The sequence below is a fragment of the Perognathus longimembris genome, chromosome 7 (assembly GCF_023159225.1).
Source record: "Perognathus longimembris pacificus isolate PPM17 chromosome 7, ASM2315922v1, whole genome shotgun sequence".
Classification (NCBI taxonomy): Eukaryota; Metazoa; Chordata; class Mammalia; order Rodentia; family Heteromyidae; genus Perognathus; species Perognathus longimembris.
Window position 1 is genome coordinate 1,727,283 of NC_063167.1, and position 19,499 is coordinate 1,746,781.

Below are 19,499 nucleotides of genomic sequence, written 5' to 3' on the forward strand. Positions count from 1 at the left end.
CCCCAAAGAGCTGAGGCGGGGCAGCCAATCGGACCTGTGTCGGGCCACCGGGGCTGGGCCCTTTCCTGCATGCTACCTCCCCACCCCGCCCCGCCCCCGCCCAAGCACAGGACGAGGGATGCGGGCCTTGGGCAGCGTCGCCTTTCAGGACGAGCCAGCTCCTGTGGGGTCACAGCCACGGTCCTCCGTGCGGGAGCTGCCAGGCACCCCCGCGGGGCCCGGGCCCGCTGGGCCGCAGTACTGCGAGAGCCCCCCCACATGGTGGACAAAGGACAGGGACACCCAAGCCCGACGCCTGGCCTCGCCCCCTTCCCGCCTCGTCTGCTCTCCTGCCTCGCTTTCCTCCTCCGGCTCTGGGCCCAGGGTATCAGCTCCAAAGCCAAGCCCGGGAATGGCCGCCTGGTGTTCACGAGCGCGTCCTTCGGGGAGGGCGGTGTGCACGTTAGAGGTGGGGGGGGGGACGGGAAACGCAGCCCCCGTGCCCCCGCAGCAACCTGCGGAGCGGCTGCGGGCTGCAGCCGCTAGACAAAGGAAGCCACAAGCCACTGAGGGGAGCCCAGGCCTGGGGGCCTCCTCCGGCCCGAGGAGGAGAGGGCCGAGCGCCCCGGGGGCCGGGGCCAACACAGAGTCTCTGTGTCCACTTCGCCGGCGAGACCTGGGGTGGGAGTGGACGTCCCCGAGTCCTCGCCTTGCTGGCCACGCGCACGGAGGGGATGTCTGTCCTAGGTGTGCGTGGCGGGTATGAGCGTGGCGGGCGTGCATTCGCCAGGGAGAGAACGGGAAGGGAAGGGGGAGGGAGTATTGGGGAACACCAAGGCGTGCAGTCTTCTTATGGGAACATCGCAGACAAGGACCTGCACAGAAGAGAACGGGGGGGGCCGATGAGAGTGCACCCCGCTCCTGGCTGGCCAGGGCCCCTCCTGTTGTCCTAGGCCTCCAGGCACCAGCACCCCGTCTAGGTCACTGTGGCTGTCAGGGCTTTGTCTGTGCCTGTGGCGGCCAGCCGACAGGGTGGCCAGCAGTAGAGTGTCCCTCTGGTCCCCTTAAGTCTCTCGGCACCCCGCCCTAGCAGGTCCCCTCCACCAGCGTAATGGGGGGCTGGGAACCCAAGGTTCTCGCCCCCGGTATGGTGCCATCCCAGAGAACACTACTCAGAGCTGCCCCGGGGGAGCCGGTTCCAAGCGTGACGGCTGATCGCTTGGTGCTTCCAGAGGCCCGGGGAGGCCCGGGGGACAGGAAGGGGACATCGCGGTGTGGCCTGCGTGGCTCGAAGGGGGGGGTCTGCCTGCTCACCCCTTCGGCCCGGCTGGGGTGAGGGAGCACTTACAGGGCATCTGAGGGGCGGCACCTCTCCCTTCTAGAGGAGTGTCCCGGAAGGAAGAGCTGATGAAATGACACAAAGTTCCCTCAGCCAGAAAAGCTCCCTGCCAGGCCAGACAGCCAGGCAGGGCCGCGCAGTTAATAGCAATGGAAACCATGAGGGAAGAGTGGGGCCATCTCAGAGCAAAGGCGGCGCCTGGGAGCCGGCAGGCACGGATCCGTGGACGGCACGCAGCTCCCGTGCTCTGTTTGTCATTTCTCCCAGGGCTCCGTGTAGGGAGCAAATCGGCCTGCAGAGAGAGACACCTCGGGGTGTGCAGACCTTCTAGGTCTCAGGCCTCAGCCGGGGGCCCTGAGCGTCTGGAGCTGGGCCGGGCTCTCTCTGCAGGGGCCATCGGACAGGGTGGTGATGTTGAGCAGCCAGGCCAGGCACTGCCCTCCACCCGGCCTCGGCACCCCCAAAACAGTGGCCACACGCGGCCCCAGAGCCATGTTCCCGAAGCCCACACCCGGCAGGGCTGGGGGGGGGGGCGAGAGCCCCAGGAGCAGCCCGTGCCACCTCCGAGCCCCGAAACCCCCATGGGTTTCTGAAGAGCTTGGTCCCGGCGCCCCCATTCCCACCTCGGGGTGCCGAGGCAGATGAACGATTCTCCTGGCCCAGAGCCCCCCGGGGCGAGGCGCGGCTGAGTCTGCCCGAGCAGGCCCTTCACTGGACGGGGTGCCCGGGCACCACGCGAGCACGCGCATCCACGTGGGTGATTGATTGGCCCTGCAGGATGCGCAGACACGGGGGGGGGGGGCGGGGGCCGTCTGCACGCACATGCGGTGTGCACACACGGCGCACACCCGCACCGAGCGGATCCCCGCACGGACCCCGCGCCCCCGAGGCCCGCGCCCGAGGCCCGGGTTTCCCGGTAATTTCATAGCGTGCTTGTCTTTGCTTTCTGCTGATGTTTTAGGTGAGGTCTGGCCACAAGTCCTACACGCAGTTCTCCAACCTGTGCCGGCACAAGCGATGCACGCGGACTGCCGCACGCAGATCAAGTGCAAGGACTGCGGCCAGATGTTCAGCACTACCTCCTCCTCAACAAGCACCGGCGCTTCTGCGAGGGCAAGAGCCATTACGCGCCGGGCGGCCTCTTCGCCCCGGGCCTGCCCCTCGCGCCCGGCCCCCGGCCTGGACAAGGCCAAGCCCCGCCCCCGGCCTCAACCACGGGGGCCTGGCTTCACCGAGTTCTTCCCGTCGCGGCCGCACCCGGGGGGCCTGCCCTTCTCGGCCGCGCCCCCGGCCTTCCCCCGCGCTCACCGCCGCGGCTTCCCGGGCATCTTCCCGCCGTCCCTGTACCCCCGGCCGCCCCTGCTACCTCCCGCGCCGCTGCTCAAGAGCCCCCTGGGCCACGCCCCCGACGTCAAGCTCCCCAGCCCGCTGGCGAACCCCCGCCCCGCCCCTGGTCTCGGCCGTCCACGACGGCGGCGGCCAGGGCGGCCCCGGCCCCCGCGGGCGCGGACGGGAAGCCCGAGGGCCGCCCGGAGGACGGGTACGCGGAGAAGACCGAGGCCCGGAGCCCCGACGTGTCCGACGGCAGCGACTTCGAGGACCTCAACACCACGACGGGCACCGACCTGGACACCACCACCGGCACGGGCTCCGAGCTGGACAGCGACGCCGACAGCGACCGCCGGCAAGGCCCGGGCCGGGGGGCCGGGCGGGGCCGGGCGCGGCGGAGCGGGGGGCCGGCGCGGCGGCCGCGGGGGCCGGGGGCGGCCCGGCCGAGGGGCCCCGTCTTCTACGCGCAGCACTCGTTCTTCCCGCCGCCCGAGGAGCAGCTCCTGGCCGCGTCGGGCGCCGCGGGCGACTCCATCAAGGCCATCGCCTCCATCGCCGAGAAGTACTTCGGGCCCGGCTTCATGGGCATGCAGGAGAAGAAGATGGGCGCGCTGCCCTACCACTCCGTCTTCCCCCTTCCAGTTCCTGCCCAACTTCCCGCACTCCCTGTACCCCTTCACGGACCGGGCCCTCACGCACAGCCTGCTGGTCAAGGCCGAGCCCAAGTCGCCCCCGGGACGCCCTCAAGGCGGGCGGCCCCAGCTCCGAGTGCCCCTTCGACCTCACCACCAAGCCCAAAGAGGCGAAGCCCGTCCCGCCGGCGCCCAAGGCGCCCTCCGCCCCCCGCGTCCGGGAGGAGCAGCCGCTGGACCTGAGCATCGGCAGCCGGGCCCGGGCCAGCCAGAACGGGGGCGGCCGGGAGCCCCGGAAGAACCACATCTACGGCGGCGAGCGGAAGCTGGGGGCCGGCGAGGGGCTCCCCAAAGTGTGCCCGGCGCAGCTGCCCCAGCAGCCCTCTCTGCACTATGCCAAGCCCTCGCCCTTCTTCATGGACCCCATCTACAGGTATTCCATGTCCCGCCCTCCCCGGCTCCTGCTGGGCGGGGTCGGCGCGGGCCCCGTGGACAGGAGGGTCTGTCTGTCTGTCTGTCTCTCCGTGAACTTTGAGGTCCTTCCCTCTGTCCTCACTAGGTCCCAGGAGGTCTCAGCTCCCCCGAGTGGGCATCTGTCCCCCTTGGGAGTGGGGAACACCCACCCGGCTTGGTGGATCGTGGGAGGGACGGGGGCTCCTGGACGTAGGCGGTCCGGGGGCAATGAGAGGGAGGTTGCTGGCTGAGGAGGAGGGGGACTGGGGGGCGGGAGGGTGGGTGACGCACCAGGGTCTCAGCTCTCGGGTGGGTGGGGTTTATAGCAAGGCAGGGGGCAGAGGACCGTGTTCATGTCCCCCCTTCCCTGGGGGTGAGGGCGTGAGGATACCTGGGGCAGGCCCTGCAAGGCCTGAGTGCCTTCTGTTCCCCCCACCACCCCGGGGCCGGCCACAATGGGGGGGGGGCCGGGCCCCATCCCCGAGGGGCTGCGCGCTGGGATACAGAGGAGAGGAAACGCAGTCAGAGCAGCCCAGGCCGCCGCCCGGGGACACACGCGCGTCACACCCCATGCCAACGTGCCCTGGATGGCGGGGGCCCGCCGCCCTCCCCCCCTTCCCGCGGGTCCTTCTGCGCCCGTCAGGACGTGGGCATCTCGTGAGAATGGGAGCCGAGACACGCGAAGCGTGTGTCCACGGCAGTCACGGGGCGGCGGGCGGGGGGGGGGCAGGGCGTTACACACGATTAGGGGAAGGCAGGACGCAAAGCAGAGCCTGAGCTCCCTGGGGTGGGGTGTCGTCCGCCCTGGAGGGCCGGGGCGGGGGAGGGCAGCCAGGATCCAGGTAGGATGCCCCCCCCCCCCGTCCTGGGTATCTCCAGGGAGGTGGCAGGGCAAGGAGCACGACCCAAACCCCGCAAGGCCGAGGCTCGGGGGCCTCGCCCCCACCCCTGCCCCGGGCCGCAGGCAGAGGAGAGACCGGCCCTTGGCTGGGAACTGTCGGGGTGAAGAGGGACGCGGCCTTGCCCCTCCTCCACCCCCGCTCGCGGGCGAGGCTGTGTAACGGGGTTGTCCCTGGCCCTCGGGGAAGATTCTGGAAGTGCAATTGCCACGAGGGGTCCTGGTGGAACACGCCAGTCACTCACATTTATCAACACAAACAGGCCAAGACCCCCCATGCTGCCATGCAGAGGGGTGACCCCCCGGGGAGGTCAGGATGTAGACATCAAGCATCTAGAATGTTCCACACAGAGCCTGCAGTTAAGCCAGGGACCCCCACAGGGCAGATCCCACACACACAGAAGGCTGACCAGCCAACCAGCAGGAAGGTGCTGCCCACGGGGACTTCAGAGAATATTCTAGATTCTAGCCCCGAGCATTTTGTGACACGCATGGGTGCTGACCGCTGTGGAGGGGACCCCGGAGGACCTGGTGGGTGACGGATGAAGTAGAGTGGGGGTTCGCTAGAATGAAACGGGGTCCCCCCCAAGGGAGGGGATTCCTGGTTCCCCCAAGAGTCCACCACACAGTCTCCAGCTACAAGATGGCAAAAAGATGGATTTATTGGGGAAGTAAAAAGGGAACAAAAAGTGAACCGACCGGCCTTGGTCGCAGCCTGGACTCGGGAGCCGAAACTGCTGACCACGAGTGCGGGGTCAGGGCCCAGACTCGGGAGCTGGGACCGCCCGCACGTGTGCAGCCCAGACTCGGGAGCTGGGACCACGCACACCTGTGCAGCCCAGACTCGGGAGCTGGGACCACCCGCACGTGTGCAGCCCAGACTCGGGAGCTGGGACCACGCACACCTGTGCAGCCCAGACTCGGGAGCTGGGACCACGCACACCTGTGCAGCCCAGACTCGGGAGCTGGAGCCTCCCGCAGCCCAGACTCGGGAGCTGGAGCCTCCCGCACGTGTGTAGCCCAGACTCGGGAGCTGGAGCTGCCCGCACGTGTGCAGTCCAGACTCGGGAGCTGGGACCGCGCACACCTGTGCAGCCCAGACTCGGGAGCTGGGACCGCGCACACCTGTGCAGCCCAGACTCGGGAGCTGGGACCGCGCACACCTGTGCAGTCCAGACTCGGGAGCTGGAACCACGCACACCTGTGCAGCCCAGACTCGGGAGCTGGGACCACGTGTCCGTGTGGTCCTCCAGCCTGGTTATAAGGCAAACATCACAGACAAACTTGCCACACGCAGGCGACCAATGAGGATACAACACTTACAGAGCATGCCAGGCCGCACGCAGGTGGCCAATGGAGTTACAGTCTGTCTCACAGCATCTATTTGAACCAACCTATCACTCTAGTTAGAATTGGCGCATGGATATGGCGGGGCTCACAGGATGCAGGTGGATTCCCCTGCTCATAGGAGGGCACAGGTTCCCTTGAAGCTCCCAGGCCTCAGGTGGTCAATCTACATAACGTATCATAATAAAGGGGAGCTTCCCTGAATAGGGTGGGGGAGGGCGTAGTGGAGATGGAGTGGGCCTCTGCTCTTACCTGAGCTGGAGTCCACCTGAAGTCCCTCCACAGCTAATGATGGCACTGGCCAGATCTGACCTCCCTATTACAACGGGGAATGTGCGAGGCGACCAGCAGTGAGTGTCTGGAGCAGGGCTTGGGGCTGAGAGCCCCGGCAGCCCCCAAGGCCCAGGCGGGGCCCAGGCAGGAAGCAGGGCGGCTCTGGTCCCCTCAGGATGGCCGTGGAGCGACAGGTGGCCGGGCGGCCCAGTGGGGTACGTAACCCTCGGTGTTGCCGTCCAGCAGGGTAGAAAAGCGGAAGGTGACAGACCCCATGGGAGTGCTCAAGGAGAAGTACCTGCGGCCCTCACCGCTGCTGTTCCACCCGCAGGTAAGAGCCGGGGTGCGCGGGGCGGGGCACGGGCTGGGGACCCCCCCCCAGCACAGGCTGTCTCCAGAGAGGGAGGAGAAGGGGGGGCCTCGTGGCATTCTCCCCGGGGGGGGACTCCCGGGCCTGGGGTCCATGCCCGAAGGGGAGTGCTCTGCCCAGGCAGGGAGGGGCGGGCGGGGCCCAGAGCCTGAGAACAGACCCCAAGCAGCCAAGCCCCCCCTCCCCCCACCCCCGTGAGGAGCTGGTCCCCCTGGGCGGGTGACACCTGAGCGTGCTCAAATCAAGAGAAGGAGCGTGGGCCGGCCAGGAGAGGGGCAGGGGGAGAAGAGGGAGGCCGGGCCACCCCGGGAGCTCGGTACATGTCCGTGCTCTAAACTCTGCACGCGGTTCCAGGCCCCACCAGCCTACTGGTAGGTTCTCCTGCCGGTTCCCCAGACGACGCCCTCGGGGGGGGCCGGGCCGCCTGTCCCGTGTCCTGCGTACTGTGCCCCCCCCCTCCTCAGAGCCGCCAGCTCCGGGCCCTGGGTCCCCCTCACCCACCCGCGGGGTCCTCTGGCCTCCCAGGGGTCCCCCCGGCAGCCGGCGCTGCCCATTGTTCTCCGTGGCGCTTCCCGCCTCGACAAACCCTGCTCTGTGGAACCTGGGCCCCGGCTGAGTTCACAGCTAAACTTAGTGCCTCCCATTGTGCCGCCGGGCCTCGGGGTTCGCTGAATAACTTCCCCTCATTTTCCCTGGATGGGCTGGAAAGAGCTGACAAGCTCGCCAGGCGCATCCTGTGTTTGTGCTGGCGCGGGGGGCTCCGCAGGGACCCACCCAGGCCCGAGGAAGAGGGGCTGGGCGGGCGGGGGCCGGCTGCCCATTGTCCCTCCCGCCCGCCCCTCCGCGGTCCTGCCAACCCCGCAGCCCACCCCTGCGGCCCAGAGCCCGGAGGAAGGGGCAGGGGAGAGATGACTAATAGGTCACCGAATGAAATGGTCCCGGGTCGGGCTTGCGCTGGGTCAGAAAGCTCCGGATGGCCCTAGGCTCCCCAAAGCCCAGAGGTCACTACTGTCCAGAGACCGCGGCCCGGGCCAGCGGGTGCCCCCGCTCTGACCCTTCCGCCTCGAGGCTCGCGGGGGGGCACGCGGTCCTCCGGCGCGGGAGAGGGTGGTCCTGCCGGGGCCCGGTGTCCTCTGTGTCCCTAGGCTACTGCAGGCCAGATGGGCCTCCGTCTCGGAGCCTAGGGCCTCGGTGCCACGCCGGGAGCCCATCCTCGGGGCCGGACAGGGGCCAGGAGAGCGAGGGGGCGGCGGGGAGCCCCTATGTGCGAGTGAGAGCCACGCTAGCCCGCTGGGCAGGGGTCAAGGCAGCAGCCGGGCTGCGGGGCGGGCGGGAGAGGGGCCTTTGCCGTCGTACCCTGGCTCCACCTCGGCTCAGCAAATGCTTTCGAAGGTGCTTTCGTGGCACCCCGCTGGTTGTCCCCAAATGCCAAATGTGTTTGCCCCTGGAGCATGCGGCCCCCGAGGCGCACTGACCCAAAGCCCAGCCCCCGCCGGCAGTGCCCTGCGTCGGGGCCCACAAAGGTAGAGTGTGCACCCCGAGAAAGGCCGAGGTCTCCGTGGCCGGGGCTGGCGGGACACAGCCGTGGGATGGGACGTGGTGGCCGTGTCGCCTGTGGGCAGCCAGGTTCTGCCACGAAGAATGGCGATGGCCCCGAGGGCAGCCGTCCATGCCCGGAAGACAGACTCGCCGAGCCCAGCCCTGACCGCCGCCCTTGCCCACGCTAGATGTCCGCCATCGAGACCATGACGGAAAAGCTGGAGAGCTTCGCAGCCATGAAGGCCGACTCCGGCAGCAGCCTGCAGCCCCTGCCCCACCACGCCTTCAACTTCCGCTCCCCGCCCCCCACGCTCTCGGACCCCATCCTCAGGAAGGGCAAGGAGCGGTACACGTGCAGGTGAGAGCCGCGTGCCCCTGGGGTGCTGGGGGGGGGGCTCAGGGCACCCCGCCACCCTCAGCCCCGCTGCCAGAGCTAGGGGTCGGGGGGCCTCCTTGCCGTCACCTCGCCCCCCGCCTGAGGTCATCTGCGAGTCGGCCGCCTGGGCCGTGCCTCCCGCACCCCCCACCTAGCTGGGTTCAAACCCAGCCTGAGACGGAACCTCAGCCCGGCCCAGGAGTCCCGCTGGGCTCCGGGTTCGAGTGAACCCAACCCGGTGGCTTCTGCCACTGGCCCCGGGGCCAGAGGACACTTCCTGTCCCGCCCATCCGAGCTGCTCCGAGCTGTGCCCTCCGAGGAGGCCCGGAGGCTCCCCCAGCGAGGGCCGGGGCCCCAGGCAGCGCCCGCCCTCCCCCTCCCCCCCAGCTTCCCTCTGCGTCTGGGCCTGGGCTCAGGGGCAAGAGAGGCTGCGAACTCGCATGCCGGGGTGAGTCCTGGCCCGGGTGAGGCTGGGGAGAAAGAGCACTAGGGGCGGGCACTGTGGGTCACCCCAATCCCTGAACCCTCCCTCCTGGCCAGGTACTGCGGCAAGATCTTCCCGCGATCGGCAAACCTCACCCGGCACCTGAGGACGCACACCGGGGAGCAGCCGTACAGGTACGGGGGCGGGGGAGGGGAGCAGCCATGCAGGTACAGCCCGCCGGGGCGGGGGGGGGGGGGCGGGGAGCAGCCATGCAGGTACGGCCCGCCGGGGCGGGGCCGCGCGTCGGGCTCCAGGGACGTGGCTTGGGCCTCTGAGCACTGCCCTGATCCCGACACCCCCGGGGCTGTGGCCTCCAGAGGGTCAGTGACGGAAGCTTCTAGAAGGCTCCTAAAATGCTCACAAAGGAGGAGGGGAGCAACCTGCCCCCTGCCACCAGGTGTCTCCCTGAGCAGGGTCTCCCCTGGGGCAGGTCCCAGGAGGAGAGGGGTCTGTGTGGAGAGCCTCAGCGTCTCCAGCGCCCCCTCACAGGGACCGGTGGAAGGGGGCGGGACTCCTCGGCCATGGTGGGTGTCCGTCCCCGTCTCCCCGGGCCGTGGGGAATTTGCTCAGGGCGCCGTGGGAAACGGAGCATCTGTTACCACCCCCGCCCCCTCGTTCTTGGAGCAGCCACACCGTACCCCAGGGTGTGTGTGTGTCATTGAACTCGGGGTTCCCATCCCCCTTCCACGAGTCTGGACACCCCCACCCCGAGGGTGCGCTCGGAGGCTGCCGTGGGCCTCCCGGGCCACAGCCCAGGCCACCTGCGCCCCCACCCAGCCCAGGCCCCGGTCCTCTGTGTCTGGGGCCTTCACGGGACAGGAGAGGGGCTGGCCTCGCGGCCCGGCCTCCCAGGCCCGCCCAGGCGCCCACTCGGGCGCGGGAGGGCGTCACCCTGGTGTGCGGGGAGCGCAGCGTTCCTCTGCCAGGACCGGTTTAGAAGCGCGTCTGGGGTGTGTCTGTCATCCCAGGCTTGGGAGACAGAGCCTGGCTTGGTTCTAGGTTGAAGTCGGACGTCCTACCGCGGCCCTGCAGAGCTGGCGTGACTAGGAAATGACCCCATGGGGATACAGGCCCTAAATCCCACATGTGTCAGTCCCGGGGCGGGGGGTGGGGGGAGGTGGGCCCCTAGACCCCACTCACGCGAGGCATTACAGGGCCACGAAAATGACAGATCTCCAGAGTTCTGTGCCCGGAGAGCTCCCAGCCACCCGCCCTCCAAAAATAGTGACTAACAACCTAACAAAGGCTAGCAGCAGAAAGATTTATTTGGTCGGGTCCCCTCCCAGAAAACAAGCCGTGTGTTTTCTCTGTAATGAGAGCTGACTTCTGGACAGTGTGGCGTGCTAAGAGCCCCAGAGGGGCCAGCCGTGTTTATAGAAGAATTTAATTATCATTGATTTCTTTTGCTCGCCCCAATCTGTGAGTTTCGACTTCGGTAACAATAATTGCTTTGCAAGTTTGTGTTGCAAATCCTGACTTTATCTGGCTCAAGGCAGAGGGGTGGGGCGCGCGCCGTTTCTCTCTGGTGCCGCTGGTGGTCTCTGGGCTGGCTTTGATCATCAGAAGGCTTTCGAGTTGGGAAGAAGAAAATGCAAAGCCCACCTGGGAAGCCCCAGCCCAGCACCTGGCTCCCGCCCTTCCCGGTGCGAGCACTGCCAGCGTCCACACGGATGCCCGCTCTGTGCGTGTGTGTGCGTGTGTGTGCGTGTGCGTGTGCGTGTGCGTGTGTGCACCCTGCAGAGTCCAGGCCCCGGGACACCACGATCCTTGAACGACAGGATCGCCCAAGCTGGGGGTGCGGGAAGGCCCTTCCCTTCACATCCTTGTCTCGTTATCTAAGTCGCTCGAATGGATTCCAGCGCCCTCACGTTGCCAGGGCGGGGGGCTGCTATTCCCAGAGGGAAGGCAGAAGCAGTCCTCAGCGCCCAGCTCCCCCTAATCGTGAGTCTGAGGGACGGTATCCGTGGGGTGATGGTCTCACTTCCTCGCGCTCCAGCACGCAGGCCTGCTGAGATGTGCCGCCGACAGATAGCGAGTTGGAAACTGGGGGTGCGGGGGCCGTGTCCCCTGCCCTTCCTCCCAGCCGTGCTGCGTGCCGAGGTCCCCCTGCCGCGGTCAGGGGCGCCCGTGTCACACCTGGGCCCTTGTGGCGGGCGTGGGCGCCGCTTGGGTTCCGTGACTCCCACTTCAGGGCGTCCTCCGCGTCCTCCCAGACTCTTCTCCTGTCATCCGCCAAGCAGAGCTCTAATTCCATTAGCAGGGGTCACGGGTCATCCCTACTCGTCTTCTGTCTTGTTTATATTCACCGCTGACTTTCAAAACTCTCTCTCTCTCTTTTTCTCTTTCTCTCTGCTTCTAGATTCTTGTTTTTTGCTAAATAATTGGGGATGAGAGTCTCATAGACTTTCCTGCTTGGGGTGGCTTCAAGCCTTGATCCTCAGATCTCAGCCTCTTGGGTTGCTAGGAATATATCCACCAATGCCCAGCTGTCTCTCCACTCTCTCGCTCCTCCGCCCTCCTCTCTCTCCCTCCCTCCCTCCCTCCCTCCCTCCCTTCCTCCCCACCTCCCCTGGTACCAGGGTTTGCCCTCAGGGCGTCCTGCTTTGCTGGGGCTCGCTGGCTCTGCTGGCACTCTTTCTTGGACTGAACGGTGCTTCTAGCCTTGCTTTTTTCATTATTGTGGAGCGGGGATGTGGCCGGCTTTTCTGCCTGGGCTGGCTTTGAACTGTGGCCCTCCAGGTCTCTACCTCCTGAGTAGCTTAGCATTCCAGCAGTGGGCCACGGGTGCCTGGCCCCCCTCTCTGTACTTCCCCCTTCACTTTTAAAGTGACCACAAGCGGTTCTTCCCTGATGGCGGTGGTGGGCCCTCTGCCCCCCGCCCCCCTCCCCGCCCCCGGCCCCCGCCCCTCCCCGGCCCGTGCTGCCCGGTCCCCGGCGCAGCCGCAGCAATGCCTTCTCGCGCCGGTGAGCTCCACAGCGTGTGACTTTACACCGTGAGGCTGTAAATTTCCCCAGCCGCCTGTCTGCTTCTCCACAGCACAGAGCCCGGCTGTTGGGCCAACTCGGGCCCCTTGCAGCCCTAAGCCCGCTGCTCCCCTAAACTTCACGTGGACGTCTCTGCTTGGGCCATTGATTTAGATCAGAGCCAGGAGAGGCCACAGCTCTGCGGCCGGCCAGGCGCGGGCACACAGAACGCACCCGACGGCCCAGACGCTCTCCCCGCAGCCCTGAGCTGGTCCCGGGAACGCCACAGTCCCTGAGCCCGGGGTCAGAATGACTTTGTCTGGAGGCTGCAGGACTTAATGAATGAGCCCACCGGAGCCAAAGGGACCGTCCCCTTCCTTAGAGGAGTCTCAAACTCTCAGGACCCCCAATATGAACTTCCTGGCTGTGTCTGGCGGCTTGTGGGCAAGGGACTCGCAGGCACGGGGAGCCCAAGGCTCCGCGCAAGCCCCCCACCCCCCCTCCCCAGCCCCGGTGCTGCGCCTGGTGTCTGTACCAGGCCTCCTGTGTCGGTTTCTAGGAAGCCCCAGTGCTGGGAAGGCCACTCCCACCCCCCCGCCCTCTAATCTGTGCCCCGAGTGTCCTCAGGCCGTCCCCACCATGTGACAAACACTCCTGACCAGTCAGTCCGCTTGCTGACACCTCCGGCTCCCGGTCAGGGTGGGGGAGGCGGGGCCCCGTGGGGAGGGAGGGCGCTGTATTTAGAGCCGCTCTGCCCGCGTGGGATGGGCACAAGCCCCCCCATTGCTGCCCCGCTGGGGCTGCAGCACGGATCCCGGTTCCTGAGAGACGGGAGCTGAAGCCTGGGGCGGCCTGAGCGTTGAGCTATGGGGTGCCGCAGAGACTGGCCCCCAAATACAAACGCGGGCAGGCCAGCGGGGAGCCGGCGGCCCACGCCGGAACGCCTAGCTACTTCGGAGGCTGAGATCAGAGGCTCGCGGTTCAAAGCCAACCTGGACAGGGAAGTCCGTGAGACTCTCATCTCCAGAGAGCTAGCACAAGGCCCAAAGTGGCACAGGGGCCCCTACTTGGATGGGGGTGAGCCATTCCCATGGCCGGCGCCCTCTGCTGTGCCAGCGAGGAGGGGCCGCCTGCTGGTAAGATTGGGCGTGCGGCTGGCATCTTGCTCTGACACCCCGGGTGTGTGGCACGGGCCGGCGTGGCCCCGTGTGCACAGAGGGGACAGACAGACGGCTCGGGGACCCCCGGGCCTGGAAGGGGCAGTGAGGCCGAGGGCCTGCACCCCACCTTCAGAGCCACGGGGAGTGTCCCCCGAGTGTCGTGTGGGGGCCCCGGGGGGGGGACAGGGCCTTCCTGTGAGCTCAGCACACGTGGGCCGGGCCAGCCGGGTCCCCTCCGCCCTCCGCCTGGGTGAAGAGGGCTCCGTCCCGTCCGCTTCTCCGACGGTGCAATGTCGCCCTCTTGAGGCTGCCAGGCGCGTGGCACCTCGTGCTGTGGCCCTGCCCGCCCGGCCCAGACAAAAGCCAGAAACCAGACAGGGCTGACTGTCTGCGGGGACAGCTGTCCTCCTGTCGGAGGCCTGGGCCCTCCCCCCCCACCACCCCCCTACCCCCCCCCCGGCTCCTCTGAGGTGAGGCCCACCTGTGTTCCAGGTGCAAGTACTGCGACAGGTCCTTCAGCATCTCCTCCAACCTGCAGCGGCACGTGCGCAACATCCACAACAAGGAGAAGCCCTTCAAGTGCCACCTGTGCAACCGCTGCTTCGGCCAGCAGACCAACCTGGACAGACACCTGAAGAAGCACGAGCACGAGGGCGCGCCAGGTGGGGGGGTGGGGGGGCTGCGCCGCCGGAGGAGGAGAGGGAGCTACGTGGGGGGAGGGCTGGGCAGACTCGCCCCTCAAACCACTCTTGGGTGTCCCTAAGAAGCGGCCTCCAGAGAGCGGGCCGGCACGCGCCGGCAGGGGGGACGGGGGACGGGGCTCCCCGAGGCCCCCTGACACCCCCCCCCCCCGCCGTCCACAGTGAGCCAGCATGCGGGCGTCCTCACGAACCACCTGGGCACCAGCGCCTCGTCCCCCACCTCCGAGTCCGACAACCACGCACTTTTAGACGAGAAGGAAGACTCCTATTTCTCTGAAATCAGAAACTTCATCGCCAACAGCGAGATGAGCCAGGCCTCCACGCGGACGGACAAAAGGTAGGCGCGGTGCGCCCCTGCTCCTCGCGGGGGCCCCCCTGCCTCCTCCGCCTCTCCCGCGGGAGCGGGGTTCACCCGGCCCCTGAGCGCCCGGGGCCTGGGCGGAGCCTCGGAGCGTCGCGTAGGCCGGGTGCCCCCCCCACCACTCGGGACGCGCACACAGACAGCGGGCGGCGGGCTCCCGCGCCGGCCCAGCCTGGCCCTGAACCCCCACACGGGGCAGGCAGGTCCCCACAAACTCATCAGCAGGTGCACGCCTTCCTCACACCTCACGCGCGCACCCCGCTGCTCCGCGGAGACGGCCTCAGGTGCTCCGACGGAGCCCGCTCAGCCCGCAGCCCGGCGCCGCGTCCCCCACAAAGCCTGTTTCCATCGGGGGGCAGAGGGCGGCCGTCCCCTCTCCGGATCCGGGAGGGGGGGACGGGGGGGCGGGGTGACCGAGAGCTTTGATTCCCTGCCACTGCCTGTACCTGGGAAAGAGGAACAGCCACAATGGAAGTGCAGCTCCGCTCAAATGCACATTACTTTCATGCCACCACAAAGTTGAGAAAATCCTGCCTAGAACTACTGTGTCAGAGACCGCCTTTGCACACGTACACATGTGCACAGCCACGTGCGTCCACATACGTGTGCGCAACATGTGTATACACGTGTGCCTAGCGTATAATTTGTGTGGGGGCGCGTGTGCCGGTGTGTGTGGACTGCCTACCGTGTGTGTATGCACATCTGTGTGTACACCATCTGTGTGCGGTGTGCCTCTGAATGTGCAGGTGCGAGCACACCAATGTGTGGCCTGTGCACGCGGCCACGACAAAGCGTTCACGGTGCCCCGTCCTGTCTGTGGCCCTGGGCCAGCGGTCTCCCTGTGGCCCGTCCTCTGTGCCCTGGCGGAGTCAGGCCGCAAACCCAGGTCCGTGGTGGGCCCATCTTCCGGCCGAGTGAAAGCCAGTGAGCCCTCAGGAGGCCCCAGCTCTGTCGCAAGCGAGAACACGCCAACCTCAGCGGCCAGTCGGCTGGGGACCCTGCAGCCCGCGGGGGTGGGGAGGGCAGTGCCAGCCGTCAGTCCCGGGTCCTTTTCCCGGCAGTCCCCGGGAATCGAGGCCTGCCGGGACTCCCGGCCCCACAGCCCTACGGCCCCGGATGAAGCGTGTCCCTAAGGCTTCCCGGCAAGCCCCGTGCCTCGGAGGGCGACTGCTTGAGAGCAGGGCTTCCAAAGAGGTCATCGGAGCCGGGGATGTGGCTCAGCGGCAGAGCGCTCGCCTGGCACGCGTGGAGCCCGGGGTTCCATTCCTCAGCACCACATAGGTAGAAAAGGCCGGAAGTGGCGCTGTGGCTCAAGTGGCAGAGTGCTAGCCTTGAGCAGAAAGAAGCCAGGGACGGTGCTCAGGCCCCGAGTTCAAGGCCCAGGACTGGAAAGGAAAAAGAAAAAGAGGTCATCAAGTTACAGGGTTCTAGCATGATCAGGAACCTTCCAGCAAGGGAGAATTGGAGATGGGCAGAAGAGCAGAAGCCTGCACACACGTGGGAAGATGGAAGAGGCTGAGGGGACACACCTGCGCGTCACAGGGAGCCCTGAGGACTCTGGGGGTCTCCGGGAGCTGGAGAGGCGTCCTCCACACCCCCGAGCCAGGCCTGCGGCCTCTAGACCCAGGCTGCTTTCCCCGCCCTGAGCACCCGCTCCTGCCGCCACAAGCTGCGCTGGACGCCGGTGTGGCCCCCGGGACGCCGTCCGTGTGAAGCCGGACCCCCCACGCCCCCCCAGACGCCGTCCGTGTGAAGCCGGACCCCCACACACCCCCAGACGCCGTCCGTGTGAAGCCAGACCCCCACGCCTCCCCAGACGCCATCCCATGTTAAGCCGGACCCCCACGCCCCCCCAGACGCCGTCCGTGTGAAGCCAGACCCCCACGCCCCCCCAGACGCCGTCCGTGTGAAGCCGGACCCCCACACTCCCCCAGATGCCGTCCGTGTGAAGCCGGACCCCCACACTCCCCCAGATGCCGTCCGTGTGAAGCCGGACCCCCACGCCCCCCCAGATGCCGTCCGTGTGAAGCCGGACCCCCACACTCCCCCAGATGCCGTCCGTGTGAAGCCGGACCCCCCACGCCCCCCCAGACGCCGTTGTGTGTGAAGCCGGACCCCCCACGCCCCCCCAGACGCCGTCCGTGTGAAGCCGGACCCCCACCCCCCCCCCAGACGCCGTCCATGTGAAGCCGGACCCCCCACGCCCCCCCCAGACGCCGTTGTGTGTGAAGCCGGACCCCCCACGCCCCCCAGACGCCGTTGTGTGTGAAGCCGGACCCCCCACGCCCCCCCAGACGCCATCCGTGTGAAGCCGGACCCCCCACGCCCCCCCAGACGCCGTCCGTGTGAAGCCGGACCCCCACACTCCCCCAGACGCCATCCGTGTGAAGCCGGACCCCCCACGCCCCCCCAGACGCCATCCGTGTGAAGCCGGACCCCCCACGCCCCCCCAGACGCCGTCCGTGTGAAGCCGGACCCCCCACGCCCCCCCAGACGCCGTCCGTGTGAAGCCGGACCCCCACACCCCCCCAGACGCCGTCGTGTGTGAAGCCGGACCCCCCACGCCCCCCCAGACGCCATCCATGTGAAGCCGGACCCCCACACACCCCCAGACGCCATCCCATGTGAAGCTGACCCCGGCCTGCGGGGCCCGGCCTGCTCCTGCTGGCCCCCACGCGTCTCGGCCCCTCCTCTGCGCAGAGGACGGGACAGCAAGGCGCAGGGCACAGCCTGCCCCCCGCCAGATCCCCCCCGAGCCCGCCCGGGACTCGCTGCCGGGCCTGGCTCGTCCCCCTGGGGCCGGTGACCGTCATCCCCGGCCCAGCCCAGCCCGTCCTCGCCGCGGGCGCGAGGGCCGAGTGCTCCCACCCTGGAGCCCCGACCCCCACGGGGAGGGAGAGCCGGAGCCCAGCCCGCTGCCAGCCCTTCCTGCTGGAGACACGGGCATGCGCACAAGAGGCTGGCGCTGTGACCCCCGTCGCCGCCCACGCAGGCGGCTGAGGGCCGGGGCGCACCCCGACCCTGAGGCCCCCCCCTCGCCCAGACGAGACCGGCGCCTGGGTGTCCACCTCGAGCCGCGCACGGGGCTGCTGCCCGCCCAGCGCCGTGGGCACCGGCGGCCTCGACGTCTGGAGGCCGCCACGGCGGAGCCTTCCCCGCTGAGCGTCGGGCCGTGGGTGTCTCCCGAGACCACCGTGCCACCCAGCCCCAAGTCAGGCCGAGGAGCGGGGCCCGGGGCGAGAGCCGGACCCCTTCTCCGCGTCCGCTGCTCCAGCCCACGTCCGCCCCGGGGGCTGCAGGGCGCAGAGCCCAGCGCCCGGACTGGGCAAGGACCCACGCTGATGACCCAGGGAAATGAGAGCCACACGCCCCACCCAGCCTCTCCACGCCGGCTGGCAAAGCGGCGTCCAGGCTGCGGTGACCCCGGGCGGGGGGGGGGGGCTGCAGGAAGGGTCCTGGTGGTGCACACTCCATGACAGGCAGCTCAAGCCCCGCCCTCCAGAGCCCCCTGGCCACGGCGTGCCTCGGCCCCTCCTCGGGTCCTCTCTACAGCAACCTCCCCTGGCCATGGGGGAGGGGGAGGGGGGGCAGCGCCAGCCCCCAGGGCCAGCACAGGAGCCCAGCTCCGGCCTCCTCCTCCTCCTCCTCCTCCTCCTCGCTGACACACACACACCTGCTGTGGACACGCCCCTCCCCCCTCAACACCCTCCCATCCACTGCTGAGGGGCCCCGCCCCACCCCCAGCTCCCCCTCCGCGTCCCCTGCCCTCCTCTCTGTCTCTCGCTCTGCCCTGCCCCAAGGCCGGGTCCCCGAGCTGGTCCGTGACCGCGGTGCCAGCTCCCGTGGAAGGAAGGGCCGGGAGGGCGGAAGCTCCGGCCTTCGGGGGGCTCTCGGGGGGCTCTCGGGGGGCTCCGCGGTGAGGCCGACCGCCTCTCCTGTCCTTGCAGGCCCGAGGCCCAGGATCTCGACGGCAACCCCCCGTGCCCGGGCTCCGCCAGCGAGAAGCCGGAGGATGTGGAGGAGGAGGAAGAGGAGGAGCTGGAGGAAGAGGATGACGACAGCCTGGCCGGCAAGTCGCAGGACGACATGGTGTCCCCCACCCCCGAGCCCCAGGGAGTCTACGAGGATGAGGAGGATGAAGAGCCACCTGCCTCCCTGGCCGTGGGCTACCAGCACAGCCGAAGGTGGGCCTCGCGCAGGACCCCTCCTCCAGCCGGGCCTCACCCCTGCCTGGGGGCTGGAGTGGGGGGGGCAGGGGGTTCGGCCTCCCCCCGGGGCTGTGCGTGCAGGGCTGAGGACCAGGACAGAGGCCCTTCCCCCCTGCCCAACCGGGCACCGCCCACTGCCGGCACCGGGCCGCAGTGCCGGCCTTCTGAGGTGCTGCCCAGGAGAGGTCATGGGGGACCCGTGACCTCACAGATGACCTCCCGGCCCCTCCCAAACTGCCTGAGGTCTCCCGGCCCGCGCCTGGTCCCTAAGACCAGAGCGCCCTCTGCCGTTGGGGAGCCTAGTGCACGCCCTCGTCGTCCCTCCCCCCCCCCCCCCCCCCCCCGCATCCGCTGGCGTGGGGCTTCGCGTCTAGGCGTCTGTCTGTGTGTCCGTGTCTGTCTCCTGTGTGTGCATGCGGCTGGTGGAGCCCCGTGGCGTGCAAGCCGAGGCCGTGCGTGCGGCACTAGCGAGGTCCGCTGACCCCAGGCCCTTCTCCCGGTCCTTGGTGCAGGTGTGTTGAGGAGCGAGGAGGCAGTCTGTTAGCTTTGGAGCCGACGGCGACCTTTGGGAAGGGGCTGGACCTCCGCAGAGCAGCTGAGGAAGCGTTTGAAGTGAAAGATGTGCTAAGTTCCACCTTAGATTCTGAGGCTTTAAAACAGACCCTGTACAGGCAGGCTAAGAACCAGGTAGGTACCCGGCAGAGCCCCGTGCGTGCTGACCCGGGGCAGCCCGGGCGCCGGCCTCCTGCTGGGGAAGCTCAGGGACCTCCCGCCCCCTCCCCCTGGGCCCTGCTTCGGCTCCAGAGACGCCCTCCCCCAAGCTGGGAGGGAGCCAGGAGTCTCTCTCCCCTCCTGTCACCCCCCCCGGGGGACACTCCCATGAACAGACTCCAGCCCACCCAGCCGCCCGGCCTTCCCTGCTCTGATCTGAGCCAGGCAGACGGCCGCTCTGGCTCTCGCTAGAAGAGGCTCCTCCTCCAGTGCTCGCTGCTCCCCACGGGCCCTGGGCCAGCCGGGACCCCGGGGTTGCGGGCCCTGCCTGTGTCCCTGCCTTCCGCGCAGAGACCGCAGCAGCGCCCGCCCCGG

The 19,499-nt window shown here is 68.4% G+C and overlaps 1 protein-coding gene across 1 annotated transcript in view; it reads left to right on the plus strand.

Annotated features, from left to right (window-relative positions):
* The window catches only part of Prdm16 (PR/SET domain 16), a 143,456-nt gene that overhangs the window by 122,996 nt on the left and 961 nt on the right, over positions 1-19,499 (plus strand). Inside the window, 11 exon segments of the mRNA XM_048350111.1 lie at positions 2,271-2,737; positions 2,740-3,288; positions 3,290-3,376; positions 3,378-3,712; positions 6,497-6,581; positions 8,348-8,517; positions 9,076-9,153; positions 13,636-13,805; positions 14,007-14,181; positions 18,153-18,389; positions 18,926-19,100. Of these exon segments, the coding sequence (XP_048206068.1) occupies positions 2,271-2,737; positions 2,740-3,288; positions 3,290-3,376; positions 3,378-3,712; positions 6,497-6,581; positions 8,348-8,517; positions 9,076-9,153; positions 13,636-13,805; positions 14,007-14,181; positions 18,153-18,389; positions 18,926-19,100 (2,528 nt within the window).